We start from the raw sequence: 14,970 nt of genomic DNA on the forward strand, positions 1-14,970 counted from the left end.
ATTTTATTGATTGTTAAGCTTAGATAACTATTAATTTCCTAGGGCTGCCATAATAAAGTAAACTGGGTGTTTACTGGGTGTCTTACAACAACAGAAAACTGGGTGTCTTACAACAACAGAAATTTGTTATCTCACAGTTCTGGAGGCTAGAAGTCCGAAATTACGATGTTGGCAGGTCCATGTTTTCTCTGATGGCTCTAGGGAAGAAATCTTTCCTCGCCTCTTCTAGCTTCTGGTGTTTGCTGACACTCCTTGGTGTTCCTTGGCTTGTAGATGCATCACTCCAGTCATAAGGTGGTCTTCTCCCTGTGTATCGTCACACTGTCTTCCCTCTATGTCCAAATTTCCCTTTTTTATAAGGATATGAGTTGTATAGGCTTATGGCACACCTTAATGATCTTATTTTAACTTGATTACCTCTGTAAAGACCCTACTTTCAAATAAAGTCACATTCTAGGAGTACTGGGGGTTAGGATTTCAACATACCTTTTGGGGCGGTGGGGAGGACACAAAACAAAACCTATCCCCGTACAGAGGTATTTACAGAGATATATACAGATACATTTTCTTTGTTCTTTCTAATTCTCTAAATGAAATCAATTGTTACATTTAATTTGACTCTACTTGCAATTTACTTTTGTACTTGCATAGCTGAAGGTGCCTTGTGTTGCTTTTACATGAATCAATGGCTAGACATCATAATTTTGGGTTAAAGTATTCAAAGTCATTTAAAAACTTGCCTCGGGCTTTCTCTGAATGTAGGTCTCTTAAAATGGGTTTTGTTTGAAAGTTGGGATGCCTGGTTGTACTGTAGACTTGGAATATTATTCTAAAAGATCTGTAATTTTTTTTCTAATTATGTATTTGATTATTGATTCTGTTCCTATCATTCTAGTTTCTTCCTCAGGATTTCCTTTCTCTACCAAAATAGCACAGTGCTGGACAATAAGAGATATTAAAATGTTTGTCTTGTAAATTAATGAATATATTAATGAATACAAATGGGCTGATTGATGAGATGATTGAAGGGATAACTAGCAGGAAGCTGGAAATGTGGCTCTGATATTGGAGAGAAATAAGGGGTAGAAATACAATTTGTAATTTTCCTTATTAAGGTGATAGTGGGAATTACAGGAGTGGGTGAGGTCACCTGGGATGAGAGTATGTGTTGGATAGAGAAGAAGGCAGGAGACAGACCTAACTTTGGGAAGCGGCTTAGGCTGAGGAGCCACCTAAGGATGGAAGCAGGACAGGAAGAGAGTAAGGCAAGTTCCCACTTCCTGTGTTTATTGGCTTACTGTGCTTATTGGTTTTCTCCCTCCCTTTTTCCCTTAGGGTTACAGAAATGTGCTTCCAACTGAAAGAAATGAATGAAAAGGTGTCTTTCATAAGGGACTCCTTATTGTCTTTGGACAGCCAGGTGGGACACCTGCAGGACCTCTCTGCCCTTACAGTGGATACCTTAAAAGTCCTTTCTGCTGTTGACACCTTACAAGAGGATGAGGCCCTCCTGGCCAACAGAAAGCATTCTACTTGCAGAAAACTTCCCCACAGCTGGAGCAATGTCATCTGTGCAGAGGTTCTAGGCAGCCTGGAGATCTCTGGAAAGAAGAAATACCAGTGTTATAGCATGCCCCCTTCTTTGCTGCGGAGCCTGGCCAGAGGCTGGCATCCCCCACGAGTGCAGACAGGGCCCTTTCTTGAGATTACAGACAGAAAGTTTTCAAATGTAAGAGATGACCAGGAAGAGCAAGAAACAGAAAATAGTATAGTTGCTTCTGGGGTGTCCCTGAACAGGCAAGCACACCCAAAGTATGGCCAGTTTCTCCTGGTCCCTTCTCATCTAGAGCAAGTTCCTTATTCTGCAGAAACCAACTTGCCTCTGTCCAGACCATCTTTGGAAGCAGGTACAGATGTGCTGGCAACTGAACATGTCACCCAGAGTGCGGTCCCTGTTCATCTGACGTGGCAGACCCCGGTTGTCTCAGCCCAGGGCTCAGTGGTGGAAACCAAGGAGCAGTATGAGTCACTTGCTCAGTTACCAGCCAGACAAGGCAAGGAGGAGCAAGTGCTACCCACATTGATTTGTACACCTGCACCCATTAAAGTGACCTCCCTCCCTTCCCAAGTCAAGAGCATGCAAACTGGAGGTGGATATGTGAACTGGGCATTTTCAGAAGGCGACGAAACTGGTGTGTTTAGCACCGAGAAACAATGGCAAACCTGCTTGGCCTCCACTTGTAACTGTGACTCCAAACAGAGTGAACAATGTCAGAGGCAGATCCGGGACAGATCCCTATCTGATAACTCAACAAGAGTGGCCCAGAGGGATTGCTCAGAGGTGGGACCATGGCTTCAGCAAAACACATCCCTTCGGATCAGTCCCCTTCGTAGAGACAGGCCCTTCATTAGGAGTCAGAGTTTGAGATTGCACAAAGAGGAGAAATTGAAGATCTGTAAGATTAAAAGTAAGAAGTAAACATATTTATAACCAGTATTAAATTCTTGCATTGCTACCATTCTCATTCTCCCCATTCTGTCAGTCCTTTCTGTGAAACAAAATGGTTCCGCCTACCATCTTACACTTTCTCAGGTAAATCATTTCCCTTACAGATCTTTCAAAATCCTCAGAGATAGGACAGTCAAAATGGATCAAAGCAAAAATGCTAACCAAGGATAGGAAATTGTCAAAGAAAAAGAAGAAAACACAAGGACTACAGGTGCCAGTAAGTGTCTTTTGTGTTTTTGGCAATTGAGGTAGTATCCTAACTTAGCTTGGTTTTTCTCTATTTTAAAGTGCCACGTACACAAAATAGCATTGTCCTGGAAGGAATGAAGATGCAAATTTAAGAGTCAGCAAAGTGGATTTGCCACAATTCATTCGTCAACTCATATGTTGAAAGACATTTGTGTTATTTTTAGTTTTTGGCTATTCCAAACAAAGCGGTTATGAACATTTGTGTACAAGTCTTTGTGTGGACATACGTTTTAATTTCTCTTTGGTAAATATTTAGGAGTGGAATGCTAGAGTCTTATAGTAAGTATCTGTTTAATTTTAGAAGAAACATACATCCCCACCAGCTTATGAGTAGTAGTTTGAGAGTTCCAGTGGTCTACATCCTCACCAATCCTTAGTATGCTTAGTCTTTTTGATTTTAGCATATTAGTGGGTGTGTAGTGGTATCTCACAGTTGTTTTGTTTGCATTTCCATAGTGACTGGTGCTGCTAGGTATCTTTTCATGTGCTTATATTCCATCTGTATATCTTTTTTGGTGACATATCCATTCAGATCTTTTGTTCATTTAAAAAATTGGGTTGTGGGACTTCCCTGGTGGTGCAGTGGTTAAGAACCTGCCTGGCAGTGCAGGGGACACGGGTGCGATCCCTGGTCTGGGAAGATCCTGCACGCTGCGGAGCAGCTAAGCCCGTTCACTACAACAGTGATCCCTGGTCTGGGAAGATCCTGCACGCTGCGGAGCAGCTAAGCCCGTTCACTACAACTACTGAGCTTGTGCTCTAGAGCCCACGAGCCACAACTACTGAGCCTGCGCACCACAACTACTGAAGCCTGCGAGCCCTAGAACCCATGTGCTGCAACTACTGAAGGCCATGCGCTCTAGGGCCCACATGCTGCAACTACTGAGTCCATGTGCTGCAACTACTGAAGCCCACGTGCCTAGAGCCTGTGCTCTGCAACAAGAAACCACCACAGTGAGAAGCCTGTGCACTGCAACGAAGAGTAGTCCCCGCTCGCAACAGAGAAAGCCTGTGCATGCAACAAAGACCCAACACAGGCAAAAATAAATAAATAAAATTGGGTTGTTTGTCTTGTTAGGTTGCAAGAGTTTTTTTTTTTTAATTTTTATTTCTTATTCTAGATATAAGCCCTTTTTGGGATATATGTTTTGCAAATATTTCCTCTCAGTTGGTGGCTTGCCTTTTATTTTTCATAGATGTCCTTGAAAACATAGGACACTTTTATTTTGATGAAGTCCAATATTTGATTTTTTTCTTTCATGTCTATGCTTTTCATATCATATTTAAGAAATTTTGCCAAACCCAGGATCACTAAGAGTTTCTCTTACGTTTTCTCCTAGGAATTTTATATTTAGGTCTATATTTAGGTTAAGTTCTGATTATTTGTTGGTGGTATATAGAAATATAATTTTTAAAATATTGATTTTGGGGCTTCCCTGGTGGCACAGTGGTTGAGAGTCTGCCTGCCGAAGCAGGGTACATGGGTTCGTGACCCGGTCCGGGAAGATCCCACATGCCGCAGAGCAGCTGGGCCTGTGAGCCATGGATGTTGAGCCTGTGTGTCCAGAGCCTGTGCTCCGCAACGCGAGAGGCCACAACAGTGAGAGGCCCACATACTGAGAAAAAAAAAAAAAATTTGATTTTGTATCCTATAACCTTGCTAAACTTACTTATTTGTTTGAGTAGGGTTTTTTTTTGTTACTTCTTTAGAATGTTCTATGTAAATGATCATGTTATCTACAAATGAAAATACTATTACTTTTTCCTTTCAAATCAGGATGTATTTTATTCCTTTTTCTTGCCCAGTTACATTGGCTAGTACCTCTAGTACAATACTGAATAGAAGTGGTGAAAGCAGGTAGCCTTTCCTTGTTTCTTCTCTTTAAGCAGAAAGTATTTAGTCTTTTAGCAGTAAGTATGATGTTAGCTGTAGGATTTTTATGTGGATGTCCTTTATCAGGTTGAAGAATTTGCCTTCTTACTTTTCTGAGAATTTTTATAATTAATAGATATGATATTTGTCAAATGCTTTTTCTGTGTCAACCTATATGGTCAGATGCTTTTTCATTTTTATTATGTTAATATGATGAATTATATTAATTAATTTTATAATGTTAGAAGTAATGTTTAGAATATTAAATCAGCCTTGCTGGGATGAACCACAACTGGTCATGATGTATTATCTTTTTTAGATGCTGTATTCATTTTGCTAACATCTTGATACAATTTTATTGCATCTTTTTTCTTGAGAAATATTTATCTTTAGATCTCTCTTCTTGTAATATCTTTGTCTGGTTTTGGTATCAGGGTGGTGCTGGGCTTATTGACTGAGTTGGGAAGTGTTTCTTCTTCTTCATTTTTCTGGGTGAGTTTGTATAGATATTATTTAAATCTTACTTATTTGGTAGAATCAACAGTGAAACCTTCTTTGTGGGAAAGTTTTAACTACAGATTCAATTTCTGTAATAGATATAGGGCTATTCAGGTTATGTGATTCTTCTTGAGTGTGCTTTGTGTCTTTTGAGGAACCTGTCCATTTAAGGTTTTAAATTTATTGGCATAAAGTTTTTTATAATATTATCTTATTATCCTTTTATTGTCTGAGAGATCTGTAGTGACCTCACTTCTCTCTTTCCTAATATTTTATATTTGTGTTTTCTCTTTTTGTTTTATGATTAGTCTGGCTACAGATTAGTCTGTGAAAAGATTGATCTTTTCACAGAACCAGCTCTTGGTTCATCGATTTTTCTTTGAATTCTATTTCATTGATTTCTGATCCTTATTATTTCCTTTGTTCTGTTTACTTTGGATTTAATTAGCTCCTTTTTTGTTTTTGTTTTCTTTGCTAGTTTGTTAAGGTAGAAGCCTTGGTCGTTGATTTGAGACTTTCTTCTTTTCTAGTATAGGCATTTAGTGCTATAAAATTCCTTCTAATCATTGTTCTAGCTATATCCTACAGATTCTGATATGTTATGTTTTCATTTGCATTCAGTAAATCTTTTTGTTTATTGTTAGGAAGCCTTAGATCTGAGTTGACAATTCTGCAGGACTTCACTTTTCATGATCTTAATGCCCTGCTTCATTTTTCTGTTCTACATGTATTTTTCCATATAATAACATGTGTGCATTTTTCAAAGCACCTCAACTCTTTTTAGAATGAGAAGCAGAAGCAAAAAGATAAATATTGAATCAATTATGTAACATCACCTTTTGGAGGAGAGACTTAGCTTTGATAAAGACTCTTCTTTCAGGGAAAATGCCACGAATTGCTGGGACCCCATAAAATATGAATTTAAATAGAGTCATTTTGGAAATAGTTAAAATGGCCAGAGTTAAACTAGAAATTATAACTGAGCTCAAGTACTATAACTTGCATTTGTTTGTTGTCCTGTAGTTTGTCAATTTATCTCATTACTTATCTGTCCCTGGGAAGAACATAAGGCAGCCATTATTATTGGCTATCTATTATTTTAAGGATGAAGGGAATGGAGCTCATAGACATTACATGATTTTCCCAGTTCATATAGCTTCTAAGTGACAGAGCTAGAATTCTAACAAGTTCTTTTGGATCCAACCCTTACGTTTTTGTTGTTTTGCTCTCTACCAGTAGTTCTCAAACTGTGGTCTCCCATCAGCTTTAGCACCCCCTGGAAACATACTAGACATACAAATTCTCCCTCCCCCCGAAGACCTACTGAATCACAGATCCTGAGGATGGGACCCAGTGATCTGTGGTTTAACACAGTCCTGGGTGATTCTGATGCACACTCAGGTTTAAGAACTGCTCCCCACCCTGGTTCTCAATCATGATTGCAGATAGAAAAGTCACATGGATGCTTGGGTCCTGCCAGCATGAGTGATGGAAGTTCAAAGCTTCAAGGTGATTTTAATGTGCAGCCAATGTTAACAACCACTCCTCTTTAACATAGTACCTCTATTAATGTGATTCAAAACGTATTCAGATTAATGTCACTGTGTTCCAACGAGTGTTTTTCTCTCCAGGTCATAACAGTCAACACCTGCTCTCAAAGTGACCAACTAAACCCAGAGCCAGGAGAAAATAAGATCTCAGAAGAACAGAATTGCAGCAAGAACTGGACTCCAGTGTCCAAATTTAGTCAGATAAGTATGTAACAGTCTACACTCTTGAATCCCAAAAATTCTGGTAGTGTTTTCTCAGGGTATGATCTTTAGACCAGTGGCAGTCCCTGCTGTTCTTTCAAGTGGGAGATGAGAGAATGACCACACTCTCTTAGGAAAATAGCTCTTTTCTGCTTTTAGTTTTTATGAAGGGGATGCAATTTCCATTTGTTTAATGGAATAGTTTTCAGAATTTAGAAAAGAAAAATTAAAATCTAGATAGTCTCATATTCAGAGCTGTTGAATCTGGATCAGAGAGTATTCATTTAGTCTGATTTATGGGTGGGGTTGTCTAATTTTACAAATTCTTTAAAGTTCAAGTGACATTGATATGAGCCTTTACACAGAATTCAGTGGATTGAGTTGTAGTTGGTTATTTACTACTGCTTACATATAGTGTTTGTTCCATTGGCAAATACCCCTTAAGCTTAATCGTAATGATGTTTGTAGAGGATAGAAGATAGATCAATGAGCTAGGAACGAAGACTGTGAGCTCGGCATAGAATGTGAAATAAGCCTGGATATATGAGGGCAGATTATGAATTGAGAGCAATGAACTGAACATTGAACTTCTTGCATTTGATAATAAGAGAACTTTACTCATTTTTAAACAGAGGGGACTATGTGATTAAGGAGTCATAAATATTTTAAATTATTTGAAATACTAAACTTAAGGTACAAATAGATATTGTATTGAAATCTATGTTACTATGCTTCTTTAAAACTTTGTTTGCTCTATGGTCACTGGTTTTCAACCAAGGGGTGATTCCGCCTCCACAATCAACAATGTCTGAAGACGTTGTAAGACATTTTTGGTTGTCACAACTGAAGGAGGGACAGTTGCTCTTGGCATCATTTTTACATAAATTATTTATGTTTTTTAAAAATATATAAAAGATATGGTTGATATAATATTGTATGATTTTTAGGTGTACAATGTAATGGTTTGATATATGTATGTGTTGAAAATGATTACCCCAATAAGTTAACGTCCATCGCATACTTACAATTATTTTTTCTTGTGATGAGAACTTTTAAGATCTATTGTCTTAGCAACTTTCAAATATACAATACAGTATTGTTAACTACAGTCACCATGCTGTACATTACCTCCCCAGGTATTTATTTATTTTATAGCTGGAGTTTGTACCTTTTGACCATCTTCACTCATCTCTCTCACCCTCCCATCCCCCAAATTATTTAAGTTCTTTCCAAAAAATTTCAAACTGAGAAAGATGGGTGTGGCAGGAGGGTTCTGGCAAAGAATCTCATTTAAATCTGATGATGAGAAAGGAAGAGAAGGTTTAGGGAGTTAGGCTGACTCCAGGTGCCTGGCTTGAACCACATTCTGGGTTGAGAATTTTAGTTTTTAAAAACTTGTCTGAGTTAAGAATTAATTAAAAAAGAATTTAAAAAAATAAAATTTTGAGGGTGGGGAGGTGCCCTGTCAGGTAGATCTTTCTAAAGACAAAAAGTAAAGTTCTGAGGAAATCAACTATGAAAAGGAAAGAATTTTTTAAAAAAAGGAAAGCATAGTTTGTTTAATTTTAATACTGTGCTATCATTGAAATCATATTTATCATAATTTTATGATGTTATGAAAAATATACATGAAATTTTTTGATTTTTCTTTTCCAGTAGGTTTTTTGCATTTCCTGTATACTTTTTTTTCAGCATAAAACAGTAGGAAAAAAAATAAATGGTTATTTCCTACATTTAGACAGAAACTCTTTTTATTTTCCACATTTTTATTGGAGTATAATTGCTTTACAATGTTGTGTTAGTTTCTGCTGTACAACAAAGTGAATCAGCTATATACCTATATCCCCATGTCCCCTCCCTCTTTTTTTTACGGTACGCGGGCCTCTCACTGTCGTGGCCTCTCCCGTTGTGGAGCACAGGCTCCGGACGCACAGGCTCAGCAGCCATGGCTCACGGGCCCAGCTGCTCCGCGGCATGTGGGATCTTCCCAGACCGGGGCACGAACCCGTGTCCCCTGCATCGGCAGGCGGACTCCCAACCACTGCGCCACCAGCGAAGCCCTCCCCTCCCTCTTGAGCCTCTCTCTCACCCTCCCTATCCCACTCCTCTAGGTAGTCACAAAGTATCCAGTTGATCTGCCTGTGCTATTCAGCAGCTTCCCACTAGCCATCCATTTTACATTTGGTAGTGTACATATGTCAATGCTACTCTCTCACTTCATCCCAGCTTCCCCTTCCCCTGCTGTGTCCTCAAGTCTGTTCTCTAAATCTGCATCTTTATTCCTGCCCTGCCACTAGGTTCATCAGTACCGGTTTTTTAGATTACATATATATGCGTCAGGGTCAGTTTCGTTCCTTTTTATGTTGGAGTAATATTCCATTGTATATGTGTGCCACATCTTCTTTATCCATTCATCTGCTGATGGACATTTAGGTTGCTTCCATGTCCTTAGCCAGAGACTCTTAATAAGTATTATTCTCAGAATTAATCCAACCAAATATTTATTAAATTATTATTGGGCACCTGCTATGTGCCAGTGACTCTGTAAGTACCAGATATAAAAAATAACAGTAATGATCCTTGTCAAGATTTTTTTAAGAAAAGGATAAAAATTAAAAACTATTGGCTGGCATTCTTTTCTATCTTTCTTTTGTTTTTGTTTTGTTTTCTTTTTTAAGTAGCCTATTGTAATGCCTGATGCAGTTGTTAAGGAAGAATTCCTAACAATTTGGACCTCAAATTTCATGTATTTTTAAATAAAGCATGGATGATAGGGTGCAAGGGAAGGTAAGTGTGCAAAAATTACTAAAGGTGTTTAATAGGAGGGCAGGTTATGGATAACTTAATTCTTTGATAGAGAAGTATAAATTGTTATAAATGTAAAGGTAACTATTGAAGAATAGAAATAGGGTGTATAGCTTTCAGCCACTTGAGTAAAGCTCAAAAAGGACAAAGGAATCTTGGCAAAACTTGCTAAAAAGAGAAAGAAAACCCTATATTCCAATTTAGATGAATGCACGGTGTTCAGATCTTTTATTTGGAACTGTGATTCAAGTGTAACATGTTTTCACGTATTCTCTATTTTTTGCCTTCCTTTTAACAAGGTCTAGAATCTTACATATATCAGAAAATGAAAAGTAGAGAAACTGAACGGCATTCTGTACACGTCAGTGATCATGTAAGGCAGTCTCAAGAGGTAAAAACATTTTATTTGATATTTTAAAAGCTCAGTTTCTCACCCTTTGTCCCCCCACTTTATTCTTTCCTTGTCGTTTGCCTTTATGCAGTTTATCCACCCAGTAATTTATCCTGGGTATTTTTATCATGAAATAGAGTTTAAGAATTTTTGAAACTGTTTTCGCATATATAAAAGTTGCCATGTGGAAGAAAGTAAGATATTTTCAATACACTTTTAAGAGGTAGAGCTAACATCAACATATAGACTCTACTGGGAGACAGATTTCAGCCTGATTTGAGAAGGAATTTTTAGCAGTTGGAGCTTTCCAAGGATGGAATGGTTTATTTCTCGAAGTACTAAGTGCCTCACTTAGTGTGGTTAATTAAACAGACAAAGCAAACATCTTTGCAGATGTGTTGGAGGGGATTTGGACATTGCAGGAAAGGACTTTCAGTGTTTCTCTACCACTGATTTTGCAGTCTGTTTTTCTTAACCATTTGCAAATATGGGCCTGTTTTATTGCCATCCACCATGAAGGAAGCGTGATCTAGTTAGACTAGCCCCCCAAATCTAATCTTGGTCTTGGTTTGAATATTACCTCTATGACCTTGGGAACTATATGAATGTATACTAACAACCTCAGATGTTCTTGTAGGAATGCAATCTGTGAAAGTAAAATATAAGAGTACTTGAAGGTAATTGGAGGCAGGGACCTGTCTGCCCTGTCAAATCCTGGCTCTGTCACTTCCTAGGTTTCAAAGCTGTATACATCAATTAACCTGTGAGTTTCATTACCTGTATCTCTAAAATGGGGTTAATGCCATCCTTACAAGACTGATAGTGGATAACAAAAATAACACCAATGAAAATGCCTAGAGTAATGCTTGGAGTATAGAAATAGAATGAGATATATTCAAGGTAACATTCTAAATAATCATCAACTGAAACAATAATCTGATGATAGGATATAATAATGTAATGGTCAATGTTTCCTGTCAACTTTGACCTTCTTTTCTTCTTTCATGTCATTAACTGATGTTATATGTTCACTCTCATTTTTGTAAAAACTGTTATGTATTACATTTTCTCTTTGATGTCCCCATAAAAGTAATCCTTTCTGTTAAGGTCAGTCATCACACTGAGTTACTCATACATTGTGCTAACATTATGCATCTTTCTAGCTTGAGTCTTGCATGTTTAGTAAGAGAAATATTGAGCCTAGAGGGAAGGAAAAAAAGAACTATACCCTCCAAGGAGTGTGTTCTGCAAATGTATTACTGGAAGCTTGGGGTGGGAGAGAGTTGGGTGAACATGTAATGACCTTTCCCTTCTGCCCAGGATCTAAGCAAAAACTCTTTGTGGAATTCAAGGAGCACCAAGGTCAATAGGAACTCTCAGTGAGTATTTCTAAATGTCTGCCTTTAAGCATCTTTGGCTTTTATTTTTTTCTAACTGGATTGGGAATAAAGGTTTAATTGGGTCAGAAAAGGAGGAAAAAAAAAGTGTGTGTCCAATGACAGTATTTTTCTTGTGTTAGCAAGAATGAAAATTATTTATTCTCCTAGTTTTCCTGTTTCTGGCAACAAGATCTCACCTTAGTGCCTTTTAAGAATATAATGATACATGTACTACTGTAGCAAATTAACCATTTGTCTTTTTTTTTAATTTAATTTTATTTTTGGCTGGTTTGGGTCTTCGTTGCTGCATGCGGGCTTTCTCTAGTTGCAGCGAGCAGGGGCTACTCTTCGTTGTGGTGCATGGACTTCTCATTGTGGTGGCTTCTCTTGTTGCGGAGCACGGGCTCTAGGCGCACGGGCTTCAGTAGTTGTGGCGCTCTGGCTTAGTTGCTCCATGGCCTGTGAGATCTTCCCAGACCTGGGATCGAACCTGTGTCCCCTGCATTGGCAGGAGGATTCTTAACCACTGCACCACCAGGGAAGTCCCTAACCATTTGTCTTTTTAGTGTCGGAAAAACACACATGAAATAATGAGTATCATATATTTTCTGATAGATAAGAGTGAAATTTGCATTAAAAAGTAGGAATAAATTTGTCTTGACTGAAAATAAAAAGACTTAGAATGAAGACTAAATAATTTTTTTAGTTTTTTTTCCAAAATTTTCCTTTTAGTTTATAAGATGGATCTTTTGGTTTCTCCTTAACATCCTAAGTGTTTGTCAAAGCAGTAACAAGTTGAGAAGGACTGAGACAGAGAGAAAGGAAGACAGGGCTAGAGAGAGGAGATAGAGAACTCACCTTTTTATAGACTTGAGGTTCCTCCTAGACTTTTATTTATTCAGAGAAAATTTGAAAACCAACCAAGCAAAGATTATTCTGTTTGTAGCGTTTTATGGACTTTTCCAGTTACGTCATCAAATTAACCATTCTTAGAGTTATAGGAGCAGAATTCAAAAGCATCTGTACTCTGCAAAGGGCCCGTTGATGCCAGGCAGATGGAATATGGCGGTCAGTTTGCAGTCAGCTCTGTTTGAGATGGCCTTTTCTCTGGAGCTCTCAAGGTCTCTCTGTGCAAGCCTGCCTCTAGCCTTAACGTGCACATGAGTTTCTTCTCCCAAAAGTTCTGTAGTTTGTGCTCATGCAGTGGGTTATTGCAGCATGAAATTAAACAATAACTGTAATTGTACTTGCTTCCCCAAGGACCTCAAATACTAGACATATTCTTCGAATGTATTTATTCCGACTTGCCCATGGCCACTTGTGCACTTGAGCAGGGCATGTAACAATTTAAAGAGAGCTAATTTCAGCCTGTGAACATTTAGGGGCCATGTGGGCTAATGAAACTGATTTGTTGGCTTGTCCAGAGATATTCACAGACTCTTTTGTAGGCATCTGCTTTGCATAGTTCAGGAAGCCTTTAGTTTAATTGATCCAGAACAACACAAACACAGTTAAATCTTATATATGTTGTGTGATCACATAACTAATTAAAAAGAAAAAACAACAATTGCTTTTCAGTTAGCTTAGGGCCTACTCAGTAAATTAATTACATGTATATCTGGTGCTCATTCTTCTATGAAAACAATTGTAGGGTTGTAAACTGTTTCTCTAAAGGTAGGGGTCAAATGTAACTGATACTCTTCCTTCAAAGTAATATATACACATGTATATACATATATACTTATAGATTGTATTATTACTGTTTCACACACTTTTCATTTCTTTGATCATTGAAAATTTTGAAGCATTATCTAAACAACTTTAATTTTTCAAACAGGTTGAGAAGTTCAAATGGAGTTAACAGTAAGTTTTTTGTTTTGTTTTTTTTTAATTTATTTTTGGCTACGTTGGGTCTTCGTTGCTGCGCTCGGGCTTTCTCTAGTTGCGGGGAGCAGGGGCTACTATTCATGGCAGTGCATGGGCTTCTCATTGCGGTGGCTTCTCTTGTTGCGGAGCACAGGCTCTAGACGCGTGGGCTCAGGAGCTGTGGCTCACGGGCTCTAGAGAGCAGGTTCAGTAGTTGTGGAGCACGGACCTAGCTGCTCTGAGGCATGTGGGATCCTCCAGGACCAGGGCTCGAACCCATGTCCTCTGCATTGCCAGGTGGATTCTTAACCACTGCACCACCAGGAAAGCCCAACAGTAAGTTTTTATATTTTTATTTTTTCATCTTATCAGTGGTGGGGTTTACTCTCCTGCTGTCTCAGACTTTTATAGTTCTTGAAATCCTGATTTTTGTTTACTATACAAAGTAGCAAGTTCGGTAGAAAAGTAGAAGGTTGAATGTCTTTCTCCAGATAAATCAGGAGATCTTACCTGATCTTACCTGTTACCTATTTTTGACTGTGATTTTCTAGTTTTCTCTGTGAGTGAGGGTATAGCCACTGAGCTCATTTAGACTGTTCAACAACTCTTACTGTCATCGTTTAACACATTGCTATTTAAGAACCATTCATAAGATTGTATGTGGATCTCCTTTCCTATATGTCTTCAGTGGGACTCCATGCCCCAAGTGGCTAAGTGGAACCAAGCCTACTTTGGTGAGACACCTCCCTGGTGAAGCCACTCTCATTAGCTACTTTCAAATTTCATCACAAACTGTACCTTTCCATCTTCCTGACCCCTCGATACAGACTGGGCACCTTATGTGAAACCTTCAGTGCCTTCCCATTACCTATAGGATGGGCTGCAAATCCCTTACTCTTTCTCAATGCTCTTGAGAGTCTGGCCCCAGTCCAAATTTCCAGGCTCATGAATGAGCCCTTTTATGCAATATTTCTTCCATGAAGAATGTGACCACCTACCTATTACCCTCTCCACGTGGTGTCCAGAAGGCATTTTCAAATGTGGAACAAAATGTTCCACCTCCCTTCTCTGCCATCTCAGGAAATGACAACTTTATCCTTCCCGTTGCTGAGGCCAAAGTCTTGCAATCCTACTTGACTCCCATTTTCTCACATCCCCACAGCCAACCCATCAGTAAGTCTTTCAAAATATATTGAGAAGCTGATCACTTCGCTACCCCCACATATCACTTTTCATCTCTTCCCTGGATTACAGGATGGCCTCCAAACTGTTGCTCTATTTCCAGAGAGCAGCTGGAATAACACTTTTAAACTCAAAGTCATATTGAGTCACTCTTCTGTTCAAATGGTGTTCCAGCTCACTCTGTAAAAGCAAAGTCCAAACACCGTCTACAAGGCCCTGTTGATCTGCTCCCCCTCCTTCAACTCTGGCCACTCTCTCCTCCTTAACACAGCAAGTATGGTCCTACCTCAGGATGTTTGCACTTGCTATTACTTCTGCCTGGAATACTCTTCATTTATCCTTATGACTCACCCCCTCTCTTCCTTCGGGTCTTTGCTCACCTTTCACCCTATCAGAGAGGTCTTTCCTAACCAACCTATATAATATAGAAGAGTAATCTCCCTGTCTCCCACGATTCCTAACTCTCT

General features: G+C 38.7%; 1 protein-coding gene across 1 annotated transcript in view; it reads left to right on the plus strand.

Moving 5' to 3' along the window:
* Positions 1–14,970, plus strand: part of TRPM6 (transient receptor potential cation channel subfamily M member 6) — a 178,605-nt gene that overhangs the window by 140,179 nt on the left and 23,456 nt on the right. Inside the window, exons 27-32 of the mRNA XM_024738988.1 lie at positions 1,336–2,468; positions 2,614–2,726; positions 6,761–6,884; positions 9,985–10,076; positions 11,397–11,455; positions 13,293–13,318. Of these exons, the coding sequence (XP_024594756.1) occupies positions 1,336–2,468; positions 2,614–2,726; positions 6,761–6,884; positions 9,985–10,076; positions 11,397–11,455; positions 13,293–13,318 (1,547 nt within the window). The remainder of the gene's footprint in view (positions 1–1,335; positions 2,469–2,613; positions 2,727–6,760; positions 6,885–9,984; positions 10,077–11,396; positions 11,456–13,292; positions 13,319–14,970) is intronic.

The sequence above is a fragment of the Neophocaena asiaeorientalis genome, unplaced genomic scaffold (assembly GCF_003031525.2).
Source record: "Neophocaena asiaeorientalis asiaeorientalis breed wild unplaced genomic scaffold, Neophocaena_asiaeorientalis_V1.1 scaffold249, whole genome shotgun sequence".
NCBI classification, from domain to species: domain Eukaryota; kingdom Metazoa; phylum Chordata; class Mammalia; order Artiodactyla; family Phocoenidae; genus Neophocaena; species Neophocaena asiaeorientalis.